The 25,991-nt window shown below is 49.1% G+C and overlaps 2 protein-coding genes across 2 annotated transcripts; both read right to left on the reverse strand.

The window, feature by feature from the left end:
- Positions 1 to 4,760: 4,760 nt before the first annotated feature.
- DZIP1L (DAZ interacting zinc finger protein 1 like) lies at positions 4,761 to 22,500 on the reverse strand. Its single transcript, XM_074833256.1, has 17 exons — positions 22,441 to 22,500; positions 22,223 to 22,321; positions 17,900 to 18,424; positions 16,905 to 16,989; positions 15,886 to 16,010; positions 15,338 to 15,499; positions 15,006 to 15,143; positions 14,391 to 14,453; positions 13,764 to 13,898; positions 13,209 to 13,239; positions 12,340 to 12,384; positions 11,746 to 11,882; positions 10,375 to 10,567; positions 9,799 to 10,003; positions 8,866 to 9,017; positions 7,916 to 8,055; positions 4,761 to 7,107 (listed from the first exon to the last, which is right to left on the reverse strand). Exons 1-17 carry the CDS (start codon positions 22,498 to 22,500, stop codon positions 6,976 to 6,978), a joined length of 2,427 nt encoding a protein of 808 aa, XP_074689357.1. The 3' UTR covers positions 4,761 to 6,975.
- A 1,258-nt stretch (positions 22,501 to 23,758) lies between these two features.
- A4GNT (alpha-1,4-N-acetylglucosaminyltransferase) lies at positions 23,759 to 25,790 on the reverse strand. Its single transcript, XM_074834516.1, has 2 exons — positions 25,374 to 25,790; positions 23,759 to 24,446 (listed from the first exon to the last, which is right to left on the reverse strand). Exons 1-2 carry the CDS (start codon positions 25,788 to 25,790, stop codon positions 23,847 to 23,849), a joined length of 1,017 nt encoding a protein of 338 aa, XP_074690617.1. The 3' UTR covers positions 23,759 to 23,846.
- Between the last annotated feature and the right edge of the window lie 201 nt (positions 25,791 to 25,991).

Raw genomic sequence — 25,991 nt, forward strand, 5'->3', positions numbered from 1 at the left:
GAAGAGCTTCCATCCAACAGAAGTTCTTGGTCCTGCCTCAGGCTGGACGTTGTCCCCTGCTGCCACCTGGGATAGATCACTACCTCTGCTGGATGTCAGTGCTGACTCTCCCTTTGGTACTAGCAAAGGACTGGTTCTAAGGATCTGTTTCTAAAGGAGAACAATTTAGTTTTGCAGAGGTAAATTCTGTCCTATTTTTTAAAATATCAATATTCTTTACAACGGTTTTATCCCTATCTCTCAGTATAGACTTAGCTTTTCTGCCTTTTTTTGCATACTGGGTTTATTTGTTTTTGTTTGTTTCGTTGTTTGATGGGTGGGGTTTTTTTGTTTTTACATGAATATTAAAAAATAAAAAGTCTTTAAGACCAAAATCACTGTTTTCACTTGTTCTTTCTTTGTCACAAACAGCAGCTACCAACTTCCTGCTCAGCTAAACTCACCCCAGCTTTGGGTTTTGCAGGTTCTTGGGAGCAATATAGACAAGTATGTGTTGTTGAGGGGAAAAAATAAAAGATGAGGCTTTTTTATTTCCTTTGTAAGATATATTTATTTATATGCTGAGAGAAAATATTAGAAAAGCAGATGAATAAGCATCAGGGGTCTCCACCTCACTGATGCAATGAAATCAGAGGTCCTTGCTAGGACCCTGGGCTTGCTGAGGAGCACAGTTCTGCAAGCACATGGCTCTTTTTGGGTTTGAGGCCACTTTGGTCAGGCCAGCATCTGCCCAACTTTCAAGGTAGCAATTAAACACTTCTAAATACTTCATTGTTCTTAGGAGGGCAGAAAAATTGCTGGTATGCTCTCAGTCCTGCCAGCCCCCACTGGAAAGGGACTGAAAAGAACAGGAATGTTTAATTTAGATAGGAAACACATTAAGTGGGGGTTAGGTAAAGCTACACAGGGTAATGAAAAATACAAAAAAATGCCCAGAAAAATTTGAAATACAAGTTTCCGACTGACTTAGAACAAAATAAGGTGCACGCATAAAATCATAAGGAAGCACCTTTGAAAGTTACATTTTATTTTTATGCAACACAAATACTCCGACAAACTCACTGAGCCAGCTATCTCCTGGTTTCACTCTGATGTGTGTCAGTGTGTGGATTCCTAATCTTCCAACATCAGTTTTCATTTCCTTACTTCGGCCGAAAACTTGCAGTATGAAAAATTTTAATGCAGGGAAATTTACTGAAAAAAAAAATCACATTCTGAAGCAGAGAATCATTCATTTATGTGCCTGTTTGTGGTGTAACAACACCTGATATTACAGCTGCTCCCCTCGGTTTCTGGCCATATTGGACCTTATCCTGTGGTGGGCACCATGGTGAGTGGTGAACATCGTGCATCAGGGGCATGGCAGCATAGAGAGAACCAGCACCTGCGGCCACGGAGCTGTGGTTCCTGCTGTAGAAAGCACATGGTGTTTCCCTGTCTTGAGACACGGACCCAAATATCCCCTTTTCAGCTGAACCGATCTGTCTCCTGAAAGCCCTGCAGCTGAAACCACCTGCTTAAGGAAAGCTCTCGGTATTTACTGAGAGCAAAGTTCCCATTTCCAGGCTTTCCTCTGCAGCCCCACAGGTTAAAAAAATGAGGATACCCTAATTATTTCTTGGACTTTGAGAAAAAAGGGAGATCCAAACCCCTCCCAGGATGTCCCATCATTGCCTTGGTGGCAGGTCATCGTGTCCCAGTGCTGTTATGTCCCAAGGACACGAACACCGTGCCACATCCACAGCCCGTGGTGCTAAGTGCCAGCCGCAGGGGAAGGGGAGATGCCTGTTCCATGCGCTGCCTGGGGAGCACCCTGGGAGCCACCCACCCAAAACACAGCCCCTGCACCCCACGCTGTGCCTGCTTCCCCAGCACTGCAGGGAGGCACTTTACCCTCTAAAAGGTGTGAATTTAGGCTCTGAAACTTAGCGTAACTGTTCGAAGGAGCACACTCGGCTCTCACCCGGTCACTCTGCAGGCAGAAACTCACGGAGGGTAGGGTGTCGTACCAAGGCATGCAGAGCAAAGCCCTCACCATCCTGCCCGGCTGCTGTTTGGGAGGAGCAGTTAAATATTTGCTGGGCTGAACTGGGCTTGCTGGTTTGACCCATTGCACAGCAACAAGGAGGTTTGTGCCTCTACTCAGCCTCTTTGGCTGAGTAAAGCCTGGAAATAGCCAGAACGCAGATATTGCAGATCTCTTGGCCCCATAAATAAATCCAGTGTTTCCTCCTGCCATTGTTACTGGTGAGGGAGGGAAGACGCCCCCCACCCTCCCCCAATTATTTTGCCTTTATTAACAATAAACTGCAGGGAAAAGGATGCATTTGGTAGCACCTGCAGAGATGAGGGAGATGAGTCAAGGAAATTGTGACTGGTGATGTGTGTGGGTGCACGTGTGCCTGCACTCAGACATGGTTTTGTTTCCATAAATTTGATCGTCCTCTGAAAAATGCATATCCCGTTTCAGAGGAGCTAATTAAATATAGGCTTGTCTAATAAAGCAAACGCTGAAAAGACTGTGTGTATTATCTGCCAGAAGAGCTCTATATAGGTTCTTTCTGAGCTTCTGCAACATTTATAAGTATGTGAGAGCACGGCGGATTTGCATGGACTTTGACCAAGGGAAGCAAAGACGCATATCTGAAGCTACAAATTGGACTATGAGATAAGAACTCTCCTGAAATCTATATGCAATTAAAAGCCCAATCTTCCTTCCTCTAGTGACAAGGTTATTGCTTTTATATAGCTGAACAGAGATGAATGAGTCTACGGATTAATAGCACTAAGATTTATGACACTGTGCTTGCCCCAAATATTATGGGAGAATAGCTCTCTGGGTGAGATATTCCAGTTGAATAAATTTGATAGGATTTTTCTTTTCCTTTATTTTTTTCAGCTTGGTACTATTTGGGAGTGTTGTGCTGCCTTCAGAGATTGTTAGTGTTGTGGTTTGAATATCTACTAATTGTCCCATGCATATTCATGCTTTATGAAAGTATTACCAATAACTGGAGCCCCACAAAGACAAAAGTCATTGAGAAAAACAAAACTCAAAATATATTATTTTGAAGAGCATGAGACTCCAGTGGGATTAAAATCTTGGCAAGGGCCTGACCACTGATTTCAGTGTCGCTGGGCTGATTTGCCTGTGTGGGAAGGGGGTCCTGCCTATGCCCATTTGGTGTCCTAAATGGTATAGCTCTGTTACAGCGCCTGCAGGCTGGAAGCTGGTTGTGCAGGCATCAGCTGGGATGGTGTTTGTGAAGACCAGCCCTTCAATTTGTGATAGCAGTACAAAGGTCCCTTTTTCACAGGGAAACCCTGATTTGCGTGGTTTCTCCTTCATTAAATTGGCTAGTTCTTTATCTTGCTGCCTCTGAACTCGTTTTACTGTTCCCAGAGACTCCAGAGAGGAGGAAGCCAAAGGAGTCACTTCTGATTGACAGGTGAAACAAGGTGTCAACAATTGATGAAGACCATGGAAAACCCTCCATGCTGCGCTGAACTGAAGACAAGGTTGAAAAATTAGGCGGAAAATAAAAACCTGTGGGAATTTCAGGGTAGCACTTTGGGTATGGGGGGGATGGGGTTACATGCCTGGGTGGGGGCATAGGTCAAAGCATAGGGGTGAGGACTGGGCTGCTTGCACTGAAGGAAAGGTAAAACCATGCCCAGGAAATGTCATGGATACTGGACAGGCCCTGCTCCTCCACATCACGTCATGATGTTAGGGTTGCATCTTCCATCATTTCACAAAACTTCAGGGGTTTTCTTAACTTTCTAGGAAAAGCCTCGGGGTGTTAGGCAGCATGGACAGACACGTATGCTCCACATCAGGGCCCGAGCCTGCTCCATCACTCTGTCCACTGCTTGGTGGTGCACAGCCACAGCATGCCCGTGGGCAGGATTTGACCTGAGGAGCTGGTGCGGAGGCTTGAGAGGGAGGGGACGTGGTGTCAGGCTCTGAGAAGTGCTGGCAGCATGAGGGCGGGATGTCTGCAGTTTGCATAGGTCATCTCTGCCTGCAGTAGCCTCCCCATTGCTTTCGCTTCTAACAAAGTTGCGTTGTCTCATGGCGCTGCAGCATCACATCTTTACAGGGTGAGGGAAATGAATTTGACAAGAGGGAATGGCCTCAAGCTGCGCCAGGGCAGGGTCAGACTGGCTCTTAGGAAGGATTTCTTTGCAGAAGGGGTTGTTGGGCGCTGGAATGGGCTGCCCAGGGCAGGGGGGGAGTCCCCATCCCTGGAGGGGTTGAAGAGTCGGGTTGAGCCAGCGCTGAGGGATCTGGTGGAGTTGGGAACGGTCAGGGTGAGGTTCATGGTTGGACTGGAGGAGCTTCAAGGGCTTTTCCAACCGAGACGATTCTGTGATTCTGTGAATTTTGGAGTTGGCTCTTGTTCTATTTTTCTTCTCCTGCGGGAGAAGCTGAATTTGTTTCCTTAATGCAGACACAAAGAAATCTTTGTGCAAAGGAAATAGCAGTTCACCTGTCTGCCTATTTAACCTTGACTGTGAGCAAGAGTCCCTGCTTGCACTTCTGACTTTCTTTTCCACTGTGTGCTTTCTTCTGGCTTTGTTAAGCTTTGTATTCCCCTGGCTGCAGTAATCTGCCTGCTCCGGGACCATTCCTGCTCCTCTCCACTGGTTTGGCATCCTCCAAGCACTTGGCAGTGCCAATGCGTGCAGGACTCATGCCACATACCCAGCAATGTGGCCCAATTTGGTGTCATCAAAAAAAGGACAGTACTCTAAAAAGAGGTAGACAAGCAGTTGCTTTATCTGGGGAAGGAGTCCGTACAACAACAGGAAAAAAAACTGAGTAAAATTTCTTTTCTGGACAAGATACACTGATGGAGCTGATATCGTTAGAGTCACTTCTCCCCCTCCACTTCTCTTCTCTGGAGACAGAGCCCATCACCTGTGATAACCCAAGGTGAATCTTCATGGCTCATCCATGCCCACCACGCATCCTCTGCTGTGTGTCTCACTACAGCTTGCAGCATGCAGAGAGCAACTTCCCATGGAACATGCTGGCTCAAAATGTACAGTCTGAAATAAAAATGCTCTTTCTGTATCTATATTTATTTATTTGTCAGAGTATGAGCATTACCTTTGTCTTAGCACAAGGCTGTCAGCTATTTTTGGAGTTTCTTAAACTTAGGGGAAGTTTTCCCCCCACCTTTCTGACACCATCTGGACTTGGAGCTCACTGCAAAGCTCAATGCTTGAAAGCACCTCAGGCATGACAGCTGCTGGGAAAATGAATGTAAGAGTGATTCCTGCACTTGTCATCAGGTGAATACGTGCAGGAGCAGCAAGAGCAGCCAGAACTGGACCTGGCAGGGTTTGTTCAGCAGCCGGCAGAATGGGTGTGATTTAGATTTTAGTGCCAGGCAAGGCACCTGCCTTGGCACAGAGCTTGCCACGTAGTCAACATGAAACAGCTTCTGCTTTCTGCCCTGTTTGCTCTTTTGAGCAGAAAATTATTTCCCCATTGGTTTTGGACCATGCCAGCACCAGAGCCCAGCCCAAGGCTGCTGTAAGGTAGACAGCGAGGGCAGAGGTGTGTGAGCCAGGACAGGTTTCCTATCACCCCTATCCCAAAAGCAAATGCTCTCTGCTACCTCCACCTGTAATTTTTTACAGGTAAAAAGCTCATTTCTTTTTCCTAGTTACCAATACCAGTGCTCTGAAAGGCGTGAAAACATCCCTTCTTTATTTATTAAAAGAGCGTTTGTTATGATCAACACTCACCAGAAAGAACAACAGTTGTTAAACTGAGCATGAAGTAACACATCTGGCAATAGCACTGTAAGCTATGAATAACTCAAGCCAGATATCCTTCTTAAACTTGAATGATTAAAATGTAAAATATCCTTTTCAAGGTATGCAGCTACAGAGCTACACCATATGGGTGGGTATAAGCGCGCAGGTGAATGTGCATGTATCAGGGGACATGGGGATTTGCAAAATATGAGGGGTTTTCTGCAGGTTTGTGAACAGTTATCCGAAAGGCACTTTTGCTGTTCAGTGAAATTAAATTAATTCACCCTGTTCTACTCAGTCCTTGGTTGGGCTTTCTGCTCCCTAGCATTAAAACCCACACGTAAATTTTAGAAATAAGGAATGGTAGAAGTCTGAACCAGTGATGGAATGGCTGGAAAAAAACCTGAGATTGAGAAGTGACAGTTTTTCCTGTTGCATTTTCCAAAATTTCACGCTTTTAAGGGATCAAGATCATAAATGCACTGCTGCAAATGTTCAAAATACAGAGAGAATTAGGAAAGTGAACTTAATTTACACAGATAAGCATTATCAGCAGAGACAGGCTTATGTGGTCATGTTTACAGTGCAAAAAATCATCCTTTGGGCTGGAGTTTTCACTGATTCAAGAAGGAAAGGAGGGAGCCAGAAGCTGTGGTCTGTTACTTTGTCCAAGTGCATTCAGGCCAGGTTCCTCCTGGAGCAGAAAATGAGACCTTTTCCATCACCCTCGGGAGCGCCGACAAAGAGAGATGCAACGAGAAGGAAAGCTGCTTTCTCTCCTCCATGACTTTATTTTCTGGACTTCTTAAAGAATAAAAAAGCCACACACAAGTGCCAGGCTGTGTCTGGTACAGAGAGTTGGCCCCAGCCTGTGGGATGCAAAGTCCAGGGAGAGCTGCTGGGGCTCCAAAAGCTCATGGCACCATCGGACATTGTGTTACTGGTCACGGGCATGATGGAGAGCAGAAATCACGTCTTTTCAGACCATGAGCATTTATCCTCCGTGGTGCAGTCCACAGCGGCTGGCCAGGGAGGACCCAACCCCCTTGTGCTGTCTGGGAGAGCCCCAATATTGGGATCTTCCCAAAAAGAGGGGCAGCCAGAGCCCGGGAGCAGCCCTGGGAAGGTTGCAGAGCGGTTGCTCCCGTTTCTGGTCTTGTGGCACCATCCAGTGGCTGCTGGCAGAGGACTGTCACTTCCCAATCACCAACACATGTCCCCTCGCAGCCCAGCTCCCCAGGGCTCTGGGGACCGAGGTGGTCCCCTCAGCATCAGTGGTGGCTCAGCCAGGTCCTGCGGGGAGGAGGTCTCCAGGTCACTGTTGTCACCTGCAAACTGGGGAGGAGCACAGAGAAGGGGAAGGGGAGCGACGGGGACAGACCCACAACCCACATTTGCACCCTGTTCCCCCCGCTACAAAGCGACAGGGACTTCTCCATCAGGCTGATGCAAAAATTAGAGCAAAGAGGGCCAAATGTAGTTGCATCAGGGCACCACACAAGAGACCCCTTTTCTATTTCCATGGCTTGCAAGTTGTCCCATAAACCTTATGCTTCACATTTTAATTTTTTTTTTTTTTTTTACTTTGCCAGATGAAGGCCTAGAATTTCATTGTCATTGAATTAAGAAAAAAAAAAAATCTTCCCAGTATTTGTGCCGGGCCTTCCTTGGGTAAAATATTTTAAATTTTTTTTTCTAAAAAAGCAATTTGATTCTGACACTGCCACCATTTTAATTACAGCAGCTCTCTCCCATAAATTGAGGTTATGTTTAAGTCCCATTTTAGTAATTTAATAATTTTGCCATCGCATCACTCCAATTATCTCTGGATTTGTTCCAGAGACCTTTTCTCAATTTGATTCTCTGGCGCTTACTGTTTTGTTCTCAATTGCATGAATACTGATTTTTTTTTTTTTCCCCCCCAAGGAGGGTGCACAGACAAACATTAGGGGAAGGACAGATGTCTGAAACTGGATGAAGGTGCCAAGGGCCAAGTCTCTGCTGCTGTAAGTTTGAACTCCCTGCACCCAGACTATGCCCTGTGGCACTGCTGATGGGTAGGAATGAGAAGAGGGTATGACGTGCCTTTTTTTAAATGGGAATTATGGCAGAAAACATCCCTGTGGCCATTTGCACAAGATACCTGGATTTTCTTGGTAGGTTGCCTGGTTTGGGGCGATGCCGAGCTCAGAGCTGGGAAGAGTTTCACCCTGCCAGGCTGTCTCTGTGCCATTGCATCCAGGCGTCTCTCCAAGAGCCTCACCATCGTGGATGTGGCTGTCCCTGTGCAGGGCAGAGCAGATTAAACAGGGAGCCCCAAGGCACGGTGATGGCACAGCTGGGTGAGAAGGGACAGGACCACCAGCCACCCCATGGAGAGTTGGCTTCTAAATAGCTTAAACTCACTAGTGCTGTCTGGACCCAATGCCAACAGAGCTGTTTCAGGAAGCAAATGTTTTGTGCTTAGGATAAACCACAGGGATTTCCCTCCCCGAGCAAACACTGGGTGGGTAATGTTCTGCTGCATGCAAGGATGCTGGAGGAAACCTCCATCTGCACACACAGCCCGAGCTAGCAGTGTGTGACCAGCACCAGAAGCTCTTTTTTGGCATGGCAGACACCACAGTCACGTGCAAGGAGTACTTGTTGCTGTCTGCAGTTAATGCATAGCTGAGAGGTGGCTCCCGCTGTCCCCCAACTTTCTGAGGGGCCATGGGTCAGTCCCCATATCATCCTCTGACACATGGTTCACATCAGGTTTTACAGTTAAAACAAGCTTTCCTCCTTGTGTTTGACAGCCCTTTGGGTCCTGTGGGGTTCCCTGCGTCCTCTAGGCAGTCTGGTTTCCCCCTGCATAAAGGCAGGGCTGCAGGATTTATTGTACCCTAGGAAAATTCCCTGGCAGTGTCAGGCACACAAGTTCCCAGTGGATAAAGCCACCCCCATTGCTGTCTGGGGATGGGGGATGGCGGGGTAAGACTCGTCCCACCTCAGCCCCAGGAAGAAGATGACACGGCGGCACTGACAGTGCTAACCATGACTGTCCCCACCACTGCGCTGACCCACAGCAGTTGTTACATGAACAGGCGGTACCTGAACCAGCCGTTTCCTCCAGTGAGTCCAGGTCAGACCTGTCGGAGTCGGTCTCGTCCCCCAGCACCACTGCGGAGAGTGCTGGCTCTTGCTTAGGACTGAGCCTCACCGGGGACAGGGCAGGCTGCTTCCCTCGCAGCATCACTTCTGAGCTGGTGCACAGAGAGGTGGGTCAGGTTGATCTTGTGTCCCCTTTCCCCACTCCTGAGGCAGATGCAGGGAAGCCCTGCGATGCTCTGGGCTGTGACCTAGCCCGGAGCAGAGCAGCCCATGGAGAAGCCCTGCGTTCCCCATGGACAGGTCCATCACATCCACTGACTGCAAACACCTTGCTGTTAACGTCACCAACAAATTCTCACATTCATACCTTGCCTGATACTGCTTTGCTTAAATTTAAAACGTAGATCTGGCTTTCTCTTGCTCCTGGAGCAAACAAGGAACTCCTTTTCCTCACCTGCTCTTGGTCACAGATAAGCTCCTCTTCCTCTCTTCTGCCACCTCACACCCTCTCTACATTCTTTCTTATCTTCATGGTCTGCACAGTTTCTCCAAGCTTTTATTTTACATCTTTAATACTTTTGCTCCAAAACCCCAAGAGAACTCCATCCCCTTGCAGAGGTTCTGCAAGGGGAAGAAGGAGCCGGACACCAGTGGGAAATGCCCCATATTTGTCTCCAGCACCACATGGTGGGTACAAGCCCTCATGTCTGTCTTTGCTGAGTTGATTGAGTCAGCCCATACAGGCAGGGACAAGACAACCCAGGAAACTCCTTTTCCAAAACAAACCCCTCTGTGGTGCCACATCACCCACCACCAATTGCTATTTCCACAGGTGCTGGTGGCAGCACTCAGCATACTTGGGGCCAGGTTGTTGCTGAGGGTCCTGGGCACTGTCCACCTGCCTGGAGACTGAAAGGAGATGATGGGACTCACTTCTGCCGTGGGACAAGTCCTTGGTGGGGACTGATGGCTTTGGAGGTCCGCAGGGTGCCCCGGCGAGTCCTCGGGGGGCTGTGGGTGGAGCGGGATCTGCTCCGAGGAGCAGGCTGCGGGATCACCGAGGCTTCAGGCTCTACTGCAGCTGGTGTTGTCACGGGTTGTGACCCCCAAAGGGACCTGGGGTTCTTTGGGCTTTGAGCTGGAAGGCAGTATTGAGAGCAAGGAGAATCACCACCCACCTCCTGGTAGCTGGGGAAGCCACGCAGCCCAGCTGACATGGGGTTGTGTAGAAAAAGGGGGAAAGGGATTTGCAAGCACTGCCAACCCTGTATTTCACTCTGCATGGCGCTTTAGGTGACAGCTGATTTTTTTCCCTGAATATGTCAGACCAACCCATGTGAGGTCAATATGCAGAGAGAAATCTCAGAGACTTGCATCACCCTAAATGCCCTTTCCTGCCCTTCTCTGTCTTGTTGCCCCAGTGGGTAAGGGGACAGCATCCCGTGGCCATCAGTGGGTGGCCACAGGTCCCCATGGTCAGTAGCTAGAGAGGAGAGGAGGTCACTTCACCTGGAATAATGGAAAGCTGTCGAGGCAAAGCACTGCTGGGCTTCTTGCATTGCCTTACTTTCCCCATGACTGCTTGGACCAACTCATTCCTCAGGTGGAGGAGACCAGGAAATTTCTCAGCCTTTTGTTGCTGCTGAAGCCTGACCAGAGCCTGGAGGCTTTTGTAGGTCCGAGTGGAGATTCCCTTCGCAACCTAAAGCAGAGAGCAGCTGAGGAGCCTGACATTGTCCTGACAGCACTGGCTGGGAAAACAAGTGCTTGGCAGCACTATCTATATCTTGAGAGCATCCTGCAAGCTCCAAGCCCTGTCCAAAGCCCAAGGAAGCTCTCACCAGCCCTGACACCCATCATTTCCCCAGCATGATGTTTCCCGTGCAAACAGCCCACACTTGCAAAGCCCTCATCCAATTTGCTAAATGACTGCTGAAGGATAAATATCAGCTATTTTTGGAAATTTCTAGGCTACAGGTTAAGTGCAGGATTTTCTCTTGGGAGGTATTTACATCTCGAGGAGGTTTTGCAACCCTGAATTTCCTGGGCTTGCAGAGATGTAAAATGATGAGAAGTGAAGGTGGGTGTACGCCTGTGGATCTGGATTTGGGCACCTCTGCTGCTTTTGACACCACCTCAGTGTTCCTGAATAACATGCTGGGGAAAGGGGGGACATGCCAGGGATCCAGTCTATGTGAAATGAACCCAGAAGTGCTCCTTAAAAGCACCTCCAGGAAACAATCTCATGAGAAGTCAGTCACTGCTTTCTCTTTGTGCCTTCGGGACCTGAAACAGAAATGCTGCCATGCTCAGAAACGTGGTTCCGTGGAGCAATGTGGGTCCCCAGCAGCCGTGTCTGCTGCCTGCCTGCTCACTGCCCTTGCACCAGCTCTGCAAGGTGCTAGGTGGTGGTGTTACATTGCTGGGAGCTCAGGAAGACTTGCAGGAAGTACTATTTAATATGCTTGGCATGTAAAGGACTTGGACAGTGAAAGTCCCCTTGAAATTCCCATGACAGGGGCTTCTGTGCCCTCAAACACCCTCCTTCCCTAGAAGAGAGGGAGCCCTGAGTAATTTAGCATATGAAAGGCTGCTTGTGAGAAAGATTTGCTGGAGAGATGTTAATGACCAACCTCAGAGATGGGAGTATAGCAGTTTATTCCCTGTGCTACTGTGCAATTCTACCTCCACCTCCCCATTTGCCACTCAGGGTGTCCTTGCTCCAGGTGGGGATTTTTTTACTGCCTGTTAGTGTTTCAGTTGCACCTCCCACCCCCACCAAAAAAAAAAAAAAACCCAGACAGTTCAGAGCAGTCTTTGTGTCGCTGCACTGGCTTGGGGCTGGCATTGCAAATGCTGGCACTGAAAGGACAGACTTACCCTCTTGACCCCCATGCTCTCCAGCTTTTCTTCCAGCACTTCCTCTAGGATGGGGCGAAACTGCTTCAGGAGGTCTGGGTTTCTCCACAGAGCTTCCAGCAGCCTCTGCTTCCCACTCAGGGTGGCCTCCTTCCTATCTGGAGTAGAGGTGGGTGCTGGTACCAGTGCAGCGACGAGCTGTGCCCTGGGAGGGGCTGGTCGGACCCTTCTCCTCTTTGAGGACATGGGTCTGATCAGTCCCAGAGCAAGCAACTGGTTGCTCTCAACAACTACATCCCTCTATGAAGGGGCAACTTCCGCCTCTAATTTGATCAGTTCCTGCCCACAACCTCCAAAATCCCACCCAAAGCCCAGCAGCTGCCTAGGACAGCTTTCCCTGGTGAAGTGTTGGCAGCAGGGCTGGTCATGGTGCTGTCGTACTCTGCACAGCTGTAAGGGGACCAATGAGCTCATCACCTCTGCCCCCAGCCCACCACCTCATCACCGCCAGCTTTCCCCAGCATGCCCTCGTCCTCACTGAACAACACCCCAAGCCAAACACCAGCTTCATCCTGCTGTTTTTGGGATAGGGATGGTCACAACTCTGGTACCCACCTGATGACTCTTCATCAGCAACCGCTTTAGTCACCTCCCAGGTCACTGCAGGGAAGAAAGGAGCCTGTGAGGGTCAAAGAGGAGCCAAGGCCCCAGTACAGAAACAAGTGCTGATCATCACCTGGTTTTCCTATAAGGAAAGTATGGACACACCTGTCCCTTTGGGGATCCAAGGCTGGCCCAGTTCTGGCACCAGCCCTTGAAGAACATCCCCAAGGGAAACCCTGGGGTGCTCACCTGCCAAGGCCATCAACTGGAGGATGTCAGTGGGCAAACAGCTACCCCCCAGGGCTGGGGTCAACGATGTACCTCTTGGGTATTTGCTAATAGCCATCCCTGGTTTACGGCCTTTTTTGTTTTCTGAGCAGCAGCAGCACCTGGCTGGGTCTGTGACTGCGCCACAGAGAAGTCTCTTTTCTTTCCCTGGCACTTGATTATAGAAAACCCAGACTATAAAGAAGAAACCAAAGCATGCCTCAGCTCCTTATTTTTATGCAAATAACCATTGGCATCGCTTTGGAGGAGGCAAGGTCATCCATTTGCTGTGAGCGCTTGATTGAAATCTCATTCCTTTGGGGAATGGCTACAATGCAAAACCCACCCAAGAGACACATTAGTCTTGTGCCAGCGACCAGAACTGGTCGCTGTTGTTGTTGCATCAGATAGTCAAGGGACTGGAAGGTGTCCACTCCACAGCTTCATGTGAGAGGACGTACAGCCAGCTCCCTGGAGAGGTTTTTCCTGGAGAGACTTTTTCATGGCACGCTTTTGTAGGGGGAGGCAGAGAAGACATTGTGGTCTGAAGGGCTGTTAGCTATGAAAAATTTATCTAGACCCAAATTGATTCACTTTAAAAATGCAATCATTACCTTCAGGTTTGCTTGCAGAGACCAGATTGATCTGTAATGAAACAGACTAGGCATCATTCAAAGATCATTTCTTTGTCTCTAATTTTTGGTAATTTTTCCTCCCTCTGCAGAGTATTATTATTAAATGCATTCAAAAAAGGAGCAGAAAATAGCAAGAGCCTTAAGTGGGCACATACACTCCTCAAGTGTGTAAGCAGACCATACCTGTAAGGGACCATCTTAGGGGCTTTCCTTTCCATAATAAGATCACTAGCACATCAGATGCCATCCTGTTATACCTCATGTGCTATTCATGGATCTGATAACAAGTAAAAGATGATCCAAATTGCAATGCAAAGTGTTGCTGTGATGACCTACATCTCAGTGGGCATGGTTTGTGCCGACGATATTTATGTAATGCTTTGTGTTTAATGAGTGTAAAAAAGAGCCAAAAGCATTACAGAATGGGTTTGAAATTAGACTTAGTCTTAACTCAGCAAATATTTTAAGGCTGCTTAAACATCCGCTTAAACCCTCTTAATGAACCAACGCCCTTTTTTTTTTTATTTCACTTGCCTTCTTCTCCTGTGACTTTAAGACCTTGGGCTGCTCCCCGAGATGGGTGCTGAGGACATCCATCTGCTGATGGACATGGTCCAAAAATGCCCACTGGTCCTGGGATGGGGCGGCATGGAGTGTCTTGTTCTCTTTCTTCAATTGAAAGGGCAAAAAAGGAACAAGAAGACTTGAACATTGTAAAAATGGATTTAGAGCCACCTCTTCCCTTCACCATCAAGGGCATCTCTCTGGACTTTCATTCATTATTGAGATGTCCTCCAAAGGGCAGATCTGGCCTTGCAGAAGATGTATAGCCAGCTTCAAAGTCTGCTGGTGGCAAGCTCGTGCCTTCTTGTCAGCCATGATAGGACACAGCTTTGGTTGCTGCATTTCCTTTATTCTTTCCCTTGATAACATAATAACTATACTCTGTTGCCCTGGGATTTGAAGTCCAGCCAAGGCTCATTTAAAGTGTGGAGTCCTGCTCTTTCTGCCTACCACTTGCCAGGCTGATCTGCAGAGAGGGCTGATCTGCAGAGAGGTTCTTCTGAAGAGACCTAACATCTCTGGGCTTTGAACCATAAAGGAAGCAAGGCCTTTTCTGGACGAGGTGCCTGGGAGCTGCCAAGGACATCTAGCACCTACCTGAAGCTTCTGTGCCTGGTTCTTCCTCCATGGGTCCTTCAATGCCTGCCTCCACTCTGCCCTCTGCCAAATGAAACACACAGGCATTTCCCTCCCTGGGTTGTAAATTGGTGGCTTCTTGTGGGTATGGGCACCGATTGCATCCATGCTCAGAGAAATTCAATTTCCCTTTGGGTCTCAAAAGACAGTTGTCACCGTAATGGCAGTGCTATTCCCAACTCACTCCATGCTCAGAGGTACCATGCACAGTAAAGCCTTCTTCAGATGTTTTTAGTTGTGGAGGAGGCTGATGCATGGGTAAATAAATTCCCTTTGTTTATTTAAGTGCTTTTCTATATGGTGACCATCTGCAGTGCTCTGGTGAAGATGGGTTTCCCTGCAGTAAGCAGGGCTGACCTGGGACTGTGACATGCCCTCTGCACCCTCCAGGCCCCTTTTCTGGACTGGGACTGTCAGTGCTCTACACCAGAAGCAGCCCATTGATATACCTGAACCTGAGCTGAGACCAGACAAATACAAATCAGGTGCACGCAGAGGTGTGTGGGACAATCTCTATCCAAACACACGTCCTGGGATGCACAGTAGGGGTAAGGACATGGGTACCGCAATGCTCACCTGCACTGACACCCTCTCCCGCTTGCCTTGCAGCTCTGCCCGGCTTGGTGCCTGCCACCGTGCTTCCTCGGTGTCATCATCCTGCAGGGTCCCCAGGTTGGACTCCGCCACCTCTCTGGCCTGAAGCTCCTGCAGTTTCTGGAGTGGGGAGAGGAAGGAGCTGTGTGTTCCTCAGGAGGCTCCGCTTTCCTCCTGGGGAGCCCAACCTTGGCCAGCCACTGCCTCTGACTCCAAAAGTGGCCTCTTTGGGCTGTGAACCTGTGATGCCACTTGGCCCATCTCCTTGTACATCTCCTCGCCTGCCTTGAGGAGCATACAGGATACTTTCTCACCCCCTCCACGGCACTGCTCCTGCTGGCCAGGTCCTTGAATGCTGTGAGGAAGAGCTGCCTCAGGCCATCTATCTCTTCATGCAGCTTCATCCTCTCCTCCTCTTTCCACCTTTCCAAATCTCTCCTACCGTCCTCTTCTCGCTGGCGAGCTCTCTCCATTTCCTAGAGAGAGAGGAAAAATTGGGACTGGAGATATCTTGGCTGCAGAGCAGAAGCACCAAGGGCTGGAGCTTCTGTCCTGGTGCCAGTGGGATAAGCGCCAACGCTCTCATCCCACCATCACTGCTCAGAGCCTGTGGGCACACCATGGGGCGGTTGAGGCAGCACAGCCTCCTGGGCAGGCACACTTACACAGTCCTTATTTCCACGTGACATTTCCCACGGGAATTTTTGGAGGCAAATTTTCTGAAGAAATAAACACGAGCCCCAACATAAAATATTTTTCAGCACCTTTTTCACCTGTGCTTTAAAAACATCCCATGTTTCATCTCTCTTCTCCCTCTTCTCCCCATTTTTTCCAAACAGACAGTGGTGCCCTCACCCCGTACCTTCTCCCTGCGCATCTTCTCTGCTTCCCTCTCCACTTCCAGCTGCTGCTGTGTCTCCCGCAGTTCTGCCTTCAGCTCCTCCACTTCGTGCTCCATTTGCTCCACCTGCTTTGTCTTCTGCCTCTCTGTAAAGCTCAGGGAAACAGAGGTGCTGTAAGCACAGGTGATGATCTGCCAGCTCCTACTAGGATTTTGCTTTGGGTGGGGTGCAGAATCCTACTAAAGCATTGAGTAAAACCATTGTAGGTTTCAGGGTGGAGAAGCAGGTAGCTGAGCTGCAGAAAAAACCATGACAAATGTGGCCTCTGATTTTTTTTTAAATTATTTTTAGTTTTTGTAAACTTGGAGGGATTAACAGCTCATGGAGCAGTGTGGCTTTGCACTGGACTTGCTCTCTCCAGCAGCCAAAGTGCCCTGCTTGGACATTTCAGGCTGCACCGGGGCAGATGTCTCTGGAGCAAAGCTCAACCTGTTGTATTGTATCAGCCCTGGGCTGGCGTTTCAACCTTCCAGCAAATAGCAAAAGCAGCTTTTTTATCTGCCAAGTTCAAGTGTTGGGTGCAAGTGAAGCTGTAACGAGGCTCCGCAGCGCTCACGCAGCACACTACACCTGCAGCTTTCAAAGTGTTTTGCAAAGGAGCATTAATTCTTTGTCACAAAAGGGGCATGGGGAAGGTGAACCCCTCTCCCACAGTAGCAAAACACTCTCCCAGACTCCCCAGTGAAGATCCATCCCCATGGTCCCATGGAATCTTTGGGTGGAGAAGATCCTTAGGGAAACTGAGGCACAGAGATGAGCTGTAAATGCACATGCAGTCTTGACAGCATGTCCTACCTGTGCTTGAGGGAAAGACAGCAAGCAGAAAGAATTCAGTCAATATTCACAGAAATGGAGAAGAAGAAGGAATTTATAAGAAGTTGTCTTTAACCTCTTACGGTCACTCTGGTTTGAAGCGTCTACATCCAGTGGGGGAAAACCTGCGTGGGAAGGCGAAGGGAGAAATTGTCCCAGTGCTCACCCACTTTGGTGACCTCTGCGTGCCGGCGCTGCACGTGGGCTTGCAGGAAGGAATCGTTCATGAAGGCTTTATCACAGAGGTGGCACTGGAGAGGGTGCAAAAGTCAGCAGAGGAACCGGGATGTGTAGAAAGGGGCACTCCCCATGTCCCCTGCCTGGCAGACAAAGCTTTGCTGCTTTAAAGAAAAAGGGGAGACCTCAAGAGAAGTGGCTGTCACGTTGGAGGTATATAGATGGAGGGTATTAGGAGTTTCTTCTGTCTGAAGCCAAAGAAAAACCCTTTTAGGGGTCAGGAGAAGGCAGAAGCCAAGATGGTGCAGGGATACTGCTTGGGGGAAAAAAAAATACTGTTTTCCCCAGCAGACCAATGCAATAAGGTGGCCAAAGCAGCAGCAAGGTCCTGCTTATAACAAGGTCCTGCTCCAGCTCTGGAGGAAGGGAGAACGGCACTTGTGGGGATGACTAGTCTACATGCACTTGAATCACCTGGTTTGGGTGGCTTTTCCTCTCCAGGAGTAAGTGAGGAGGTTGATTTGGTGATGGAGAAACAGCAGACAAAAAGGCACAGCCAGTGGGCTTCCTCTGAATGGGTGGGAAAATCTTGGAGGGCTTGAAAAGCAAAATAACCACCAAATTCAGGAGAATCCAGAAATCTTTCACTGGTCTGGAGGATGTTTAAAGTCTCCCTGGCATGAAGCGTCCCCCCAGGACACAGGCACCCTGTGAGATCTTTCCAGCCAGCCCTCTACAGACCCCCTGTCCCACACTCTGTGCAGCTCTGACTACCTGTAGTTAGCACAAAAAAGGGAGCTTCCCTAGCAAGGATTTTGCATCTCTATGGAGGTGATGAACCAGTGCCAGGGAAAGCAGCAGGGCTTTCCAGCACCTTTTTTGGGGCCCAGGTGTAACCACAGCAAGGCTACAAAGGCAGGACGCTGCGAAGAGCATCCTGCATGGGGATGCGCTTTGCACCCCTTACACCTTTCCACTACGCACCTTGCAGTAGGTGTTGGGGCCAGCTTGCAGGAGGAGCTGCTGCATGGCAATCAGCTTCTTCCATCTCCTGTTCTCCTCCTTCACTCCCCGGAGCTGCACCTCCTGCTCTGCTGCCTGCTGCTGGGTGTAAGCCAGCTCGGCGTGGGCAGCTTGCAGGCGCTGGGTGTGCGTGGCCAGGCTGGTCCCCAGCCGCTCCTGGCAGTGCAGCAGGTACTCGATGCTCAGCTGGGCCATCCTCAGCACCTTCAGCAGGATGGGGTCTGCTGGCTGCCCGCAGTGGGGGCACCGCTCCCCATCTAGGTTGCAGAAGGTGATGCTGGTGATGTGCTCCTGCAGCGTGGCCACGTCCACCTCCTGGGCCACCCGCTCCACATTGATGGCACTGAAGCGACGCCAGTCCATGCTGACCCGGCGGGACTGGAAGTGGAAGGGGGGGATGTCCACTGGAATGGTGAGTCCTGGGAACGCCCCCGGCATCCCTGCAGCCCCAGGAACAGGCTGGTGCAGTGATTCTGCAGAAAAGTGCTGGAAGGCAAAAGGGATGCGTTAGGGCTGACCCCGGAGTCATCCTCTGGCTCGGCTGCAGCCCCCCGACAACCTGCACACGCCACGGGCACAGGGGAGTGGATCAGAGCTTATCTTACATGGCAGCAAACAAAAAACCTTTCCTTTTCCCTTCCCATCCAGAACTGCTATCTACTGCTTTGCCAAATTCTGCAAAAAGAAAAATTCTGCCAGTTTATTCACCATCTGCTTTTGGTAAGGGAGACTTCTAAAAGCGTCGCATTGGAACGCTTTGCAATAACCCATTCTGAATGAATTTGTAAATCCCTCCTGAGTGTACCTGTTTTAGGGAAACAGAATTAGCCTGTTTTGAAAACAATATGTAGTAAACACTGGACATGCTTTAATATAATAGTCTGCTGCCTTCCATGGTGCCCTGCTCTGAGCTAAACCTAGAGCACTTCCAGAAGTGGTGTTTGCTCGTTTTCCTAGCTGTGTCCTAAACAATAATTAAACAAATATAGTTTAAACACATAGTTTTAAATCTATGAAATAGACCTATGTTGTTCTTAGTCTCTAGCTAGGGATTCACTGCTGCCCCACGTTATAATTTCTCCTCTGCTACACCCACTCGCCACCTTTAAGATACTTCATTTTCAAAAAAATGCTCTTTGCTGACAGGTCACTTACCATATTTTTGGATGCAGATTGGGCTCCCACTCAGGCTGGGCGCCCTGGGACACAGAGAAGATCAGCCAGAGCAGTGTCGGTGTGTTGGTGTGTTGCTGGGTGTGCTGTGTACAGTGGTAACACGAGTCACTGCCAGCCCGCTGCCCTGCACACGCCTGTGCCTCCTGCAGAGCTTGCAGCTACTTCTGTGCTCCCAAGATGAGGACAAGCAGGGTCAGGCAACCCAGGGAGATGCTGAATAACAGTGTGCGTGGTGCAAGAAAGCAGAGCTTTCCTCGGCTTTCCTCCACTAACTCAGAGGAAGAGGGGGCAGTGGTTATCACTGCCTGTTTGCAGCAGAAAGAGTGTCCAAATCAGGTTTTTTTCTCTAATTTCAGTCCTCAAAATGTTGCTTGCAAGTGGGGGGCTCCAAGGCTCCCACTTGCGTTTCTCCAGGGCAAGGCCCTACCAGACACACAGGGTGATGGTGGCATGGGCAGGGCAGAGCAAGGGCAAGGGGCTGCCGGGCTGAGCCAGCCCTGCATGCAGGGGTTTTCCAACTGAGACCCTAGAAAAGACACTTTTCATGGTGCCTGCATGTGTTGGGGGATAAAATGATCCTGTCCTCATCTTTTTTTGATGCTGGAGCAATCACAGGGTTTCCCAGGGATGATCATGGGTTGCACAAGGTGGAGTCAGTTAATGCTGATACTGCAGCCGGTGAGGTCTGCAAGCCTGTGAGCATTTTCCATCCCATGGGACTGTTTTTCTACCCCTACCCCAAGGTCTTTGCTACCTTCACTGCCAGGGTTGCTTCATCTGCATGGTGCTTCTTGTGTCCTTGCGAGGCTGGTTTGCTCTCAGTCCAGCTCAGCAGCATTTGGACCCACTGACAACTCTGCAAAGTCTCCTCTTGGTCTCAGAGACAGAGGGTCTGCTCCTCCCCTGCTAATACCTGCCCTGTGTAAGTCCCTAAACATCTCTGGTCTGCTTAATCAGCTCATCAGGCACATAAATACCTTTTTTTTGCCTGTAGTTCCATCTCTCACCAGGTTCTCTCTGTGTTGCATTTAAATACTAGGGGTCCACAACTGCTTTGAAGCAGTCTGGATCAACCTGGGTGGCTCTTTTAAGCACTTTTTAGCTCTACATCAGTTTTACCTGACCCTCCCTTCTTTCTCACCCTTTTCTCTCTTATTCCACTGCCTCAATACATCAGGAAACAGGAAAGTCTCCAGTCAGGGCTGCAGCTAACCTAGGAAGAGGTCGCACACTGCCACAGACAAGGCAAGAAAGCCTCTGGGAATGGCTGTGGATCAGTGTGACATTGTAGTTAAGCAGTTTCCCTCTAGGGCTTGTTAATTTTTTATCTTTTTTGGTGCCTATCAGACCAGCAAGCCCCTTGCCTTCCAGGCTCGTATGGCCAGCAATGATCATTACTGTTGTTACTGCTCTGATATATATATATATATACATTATTAGCAGCACTGTAATGCCAAACAACCCAGTTCATTGCATCAGGCAAAGTGAAGTGTACATATATACACACGCATACATATATATACACGTATGTGTATATACAGGTGTAAATACAGCCCTGACTCATAGTTGCATGTTGTGTAGACCTGTTGGGTAATGGTGCGTGGTCCCTGCAGGTGAGGTTTTGTTGTATGAATTAACCACTCCTAAAAAGGAGGGGTTTGGAGGAACCACTAATTAAAAATCCCCTAACTATCTACTGCATACCCCAGGGGGTAGGCTGTGTTGCATAACCTGATTAATATTAACAAGGTTTTCACGCACCAAAGCCAGCCGTGTTTCACCCGGCTGTCAATGCTGCCCCGTGATTGCCCCATTGCTTGCTTCAGGAGTGCCTGTGGGTGCTGGAGCCTGCTGGGTTTTCCCCTCCATTTCTTACAAAACGCTATATATAAAGTCTCCAGCTGTGCAATCATGGCTTCAGTGGGATATTGGTACAGTAAAACCACCACATTAGGCAACCTGGAAACCCAGCTCTGAAGATTTATTTTTTCTCTTCGGTTCTTACTTGCATTTACCTGGGATGGGTGCTCAGCTGGTGTAAAGCAGTAAAAGTATTTTGACTTCCATGTTGCAATGTAATGCAATATGAGCTGATGCGATGGAGCTGCTGGCAAAAGCCATCGTTATCACCCACAAGGGAAATGTTGGTATTCCTTCACCAGGACTGAGATTTTTCCCACTGGGTGATGAGGACATCAGTCTTGAGAGGTGCAGGTCTGTCACAGAGGTAGCAGCTAGTACCACCCAGCAGAGCCTAGAGCTGAAGGTGGTCACTGGCACCATTTCCACTCCACTGCACAAAAAACAACTCCGCTGAAGTGTTGGTAGAGCTGCTTTCAGAAAGCATGATGGGCTTTTATTTCCCAGGCTGGCAGACAGTGTCCCAGCTCACAGTTGCTGAGTCAGGCTGTTGCATGGTCCTTTTCCCTGCAATCCTCAGCCTTTGGCAGGGAAATCTTTTTTTGCTTCCTTCTACCTCACTGCCACTCTGGGGCCCTCCTCACCTTCCTGGACTCCTCAAGGCTTCTTCACTCCCTACAAAGTCTAACGATGCCCCAGGTGCCCAGCATCCCTCTGCTCCCCTGCCATTCCAGGAGCCTGTAAACTTTGGGAGGTGCCTTACCACAAAGCAGAGAGGAGTCAGGAGTCCCAGACGCTGCTCATGACCTGATAAAGCTGCTTCCCCACCTCCTCCAGACCCTTCCCAAAAGCAGCCACCACCTCCCTCCCTTTCTCAGCTTCTCCTCTCACTGAAACATAAGCTCCTGGGACTCACACAGGGTGGGCACAGGAGAAACCCCCCATGCGAGACCTTCAGTGAGGTTGGCTGTGCTTGCTGCCATCAGCCCTGCTTTGCTAAAAGTCCCAGCTGTGCATGCAGGCGCGAGAGAGAAGCTAGACAGGGTCAGACCTCATCTGCAGAGGAGCTGAAACACAGCAGAGCCTCGGAAATGTTTCTTGCCTGAGCTCATCTGCAAAGGGAGCTCGAGTGGGTCAAATCTCTGCCCGTCCTTCAGCCCTGTCCCTCCCTTCCAGGGACACAGCCACTGCACAGAGAGGGGAGCCTGGAGAGTCGAGCCACGGGGGCAGAAAAAGGCAAATACTCACTTGTTGCCAGAGACAGAGAGAGAAACTGAAGAGAGGGGACGAGGATGGGAGCGGAGTGATGAACGTGGGCAGTGAGAGGCAGCCGAGGGCTGTCCGAAGCTGTGCAGGAAACAGGGAGGACTTTCAGGGCTGTAACGCTACACTCCTCCCCTCAGCCCAGGAAAGTCAAAGTCATGGAGGAAAAGCAGCTCCCGGAGCCATAGACAGGCAAAACCCACTGTGACGGCATGGGGAGCAAAGCTAAACCAGTGTGGATGGCACTGGGGCGTGAAACTCATGGCCCTGGGCTGAGCCATGAGAGCTTCACCCTGTGGGAGGAACGCGGGGCTGGAAGGAGTCTCGAGCCCCATGTCCAAACACAGCACGAAGCACACGTAAACCCTGTGCGCAGAGGGCTTTCTTCTCCCGATTAATCTTGTTGCGATTTCTAGATGCAGAAACCGGGCTGCGGATTGCAGCATGCTCATTAGCTGCTGTGTTTACAGAAGATAGCATTGTGCAGATGGCAAACATTCGATGACGGGCGACCAATCCACCCCCGCCTTTCTGCTCCCAAGTTAAAAACAGCTGTTCAGACAGACTCAGAAGAGATTTGCAAGCTGGGCTTCTTTTCAGGGTGTTGGGTGGATTGGCATTACCCTGGGAAAAAAGTAAATTCAAGGGGATGCATTGCTCTATGGCAGAAAAAAAAGTCACTGGGTGCCCTGTTGGGGTTAAATGGGGATTTTCGCACAGCTGGACACGGGTGACTAGAGCTGCTGCACCTCATTTCCAGGGTAGTTGAACTCCATTTATTTCAAAGGGACCTGGGAGCCCTGGAGAACCATCCCTATCATTTCTTGGTGCTTCAGCACCTCCTTTCCAGGGAGAGATGTGACTGTACAGCCAGAACTGACCTTGGAGGATGGGACAGTGCAGCCCCTTCCTGAAAGGAGCCAAAGTAAAAGTGCAGGAGCACAAACATTTGAAAAATGGGACTCATTTTCCAAGGGTGGGCAGGAGAAAGCAAGCTCAGAGGAGTGGCGGTTTATTAACCATTTTATTTTCACTTGCACTGGTAAGGTCCCTCCCAAAAACGCAGGGTGTAAAGTTCGTGTGAGAAAAACACAGATTATGGAAAAGACAGTGGTTTGGGCTTCTCTCTGTTAGCAATTACTGTCATCCGTCCTCTGCTATACATTTGCATTACACTTGCCTCAGAGGCTTCAGTCCAGTCCAAAGCCTGTTGCGTTTGCAGCTTTTCTGACATGGGTAGCTGCCAATAGTGCCAAGAGATGCAGAGATGAAATTCCTCCCAGGAAGTCATGCATCTCTTTAGGAACTTTTCCCTTGGAAAAGCTCACTAGTAAGGCCTGTAAGTCTGTTTGATTCAGGAAAGTTTGGTTCATGAACACCTATAAGGAAACAGAACTGAGGCAGAGGTGTCCATAGTGTCACTGGCGGCTACATCCAAAGGATACCCACTATTCTGCACATGGTCCTTAGCATCACAAGGGACTAGGGATGGTGGGCATGAAAAGGTCTGTCTTTCCGCTACAAAGTCAGCCACTATCACCAGTGGTGACTGTGTTTTGGCCTCAGGATGGAAGCTGGAAGGATCACCCCCCCTCCTCCTTACACTATGTCATGCAGCGTCCTCAGAGAATGTGAAATCCCTCAGCTCTGCGTTTTGGATCAGGTCCTCATAGGTGGTGGGGCAGTAGGCTTTGTACAGTTTTTCAGCCAGTGTGTTACTGCCCGCAACCACGGCTTTCCGGTTGTGGTTCATGAAGTTCCACAAGTGCAGCGCGTAGGAGTGGTTGAAATTGGGGCTTTTGTCCCACACCCTGTAGTACCGGTGCCAGGCTGGGTACGGTATGGGGTAGAAACGCTGGGGGTTGAGGAAGGAAATGTTCTGGCAGCTGTGGTCTTCTGTGCCTTTGAAATCTGTGAGATTGCAGATGGTTTTGAGCATCCTTGTCATTAAAAGGGGCCCCTGGTTCCCCCAGATGTTCCCATTGTACTTGAGAACAAAGTTCTCCATGCAGTCCCAAATAAATTTGTGGTGGGCAGGGAAGCCAAAGATGCCATTGCTGGAGAACCGTGACTTCTGCGCTGCTAGGAAGCTTTCCTCAGGGATGGGCCTGATGGAGATGACATCTGTGTCCATGTAGATGCCCCCATACTTCCAAATAAGTGCCAGTCTGCTGGCGTCGGAGCTGACGTGGACCCAGTTCTTCTCCAGCTCCGGGACCACCTGCAGAGTTGGAAAGGTGAGACACTGATGCTGCTGGCAGAGAACTGACCATTGGATACAAACAGCACCATAAACCTGCACCTGCATGCCTGCAAGTGTCGCTGACCGCCCTTTCTTCCTCCAGCTATTGAATTTTATTGGAATAAGGTAAGGGGGCAATGCAGAGCAATGCTTTCTTAATATAAATGAATGCAGGAACATTTAATGGGTGTTTTGATGGAACCAAAAATGTTAAATCAATGATACCATGAATCACTGCTTGCTATTTCAGTGGGACACAACCCACTTAGCACACTCAATGATCACTCCCAGCTCTCTGAAACAGGCTGGAGGGTTTTCGTTGTCCCTAGTTGTTAGTATTTGGAGTCATTTTTTCTCAGAAGAAAGAGTTTGGAGGAAACATGCCTGCCCTGCACCGAGATGGAGCCAAATAAATTTTGCAAGCAGTTTTCCAGGAACTTATTTCCGAGCTGGAGTTCACAAGATCCCACCTTGGTTTTGCATATTGCTGTTACAAAAACTGAAATCTCTCCTGCATCTTATCTACTGTGGGCTCTGTCAGTGTGTGGCAGCATTAACAAGCACTTAGATGACTTGGGCAGCACATTTTGTTCAACCAGCTTCTGTTGATAAAGATTATTAAGCAATGTTTTATCAAAACATGTATGCAATCTATTTTTACCAACATTTCGTTTGCCAAAAAAATCTGATTCTCCAGATAGGGGGGAAAATGCTGATAATGTGTTCAATAAACAGATAGATGAATACACTGCAAAACATGGCAAAAATGAATCTATTCTGAACCAAAAAAATAAAACCTACTAATTACACATAGCTAGTCCTACGTTCCTCCACTCATTTTAAGCATTCTTTGGACCTCTTTCCACCCCCTATTTATAATTATTTTCTCCTTACTATAACGCTCACCTGGTTGTACCACTGGAGCAGAGGGGTCTCCTGGAAGATGGTTTCCATCTGGAGGGGAAAAATGAAGACATTCTTCATAGAAGACAAAAGTGAGAAAGCTGCATAGCTGGAGTTCAAGTCCAACGCCGTGTCGTTTGTAAGTCCTTTCATGAAGAGGATGATGGGCCGGTCCTGGTAAATCCTGGCAGCAGACTCTACGGAGCAGGACACCAGTGGAGGCGGCTCTAGGCGCTCTGTCGTCTCCAGAAAGATGATGCTTTTGCCAAGGTTCAAGACCTGCTCAGGTGTCAGGAAGTGCTTGGGCATAGGCATATAGGAGAAGAAGCAGCCAGACAGGAGGGAGATCTCGTACAAGATGGCCAAGGCAAGGAAAAAGCAGAAACATATCTGGATTTTCTTCAACATTCTTGCTTTCCCTGGGCCTTTGGGGTCATGCCTTGGATATGGATGCTAAGGAGAGACAAGGAACAGCAAAAATATATATCAGTGTTATTACTTAGTAGGACTGGGAAATGGTAGGACACGGATTTGGACAGCATAGCATGAGGGCAGCTTGGTGAAGTTCATTCATGCCTTTTCCCCAGGACAAGCCTGGCAAGATGTCTT

The sequence above is a fragment of the Strix aluco genome, chromosome 9 (genome assembly GCF_031877795.1).
Source record: "Strix aluco isolate bStrAlu1 chromosome 9, bStrAlu1.hap1, whole genome shotgun sequence".
NCBI classification, from domain to species: Eukaryota; Metazoa; Chordata; class Aves; order Strigiformes; family Strigidae; genus Strix; species Strix aluco.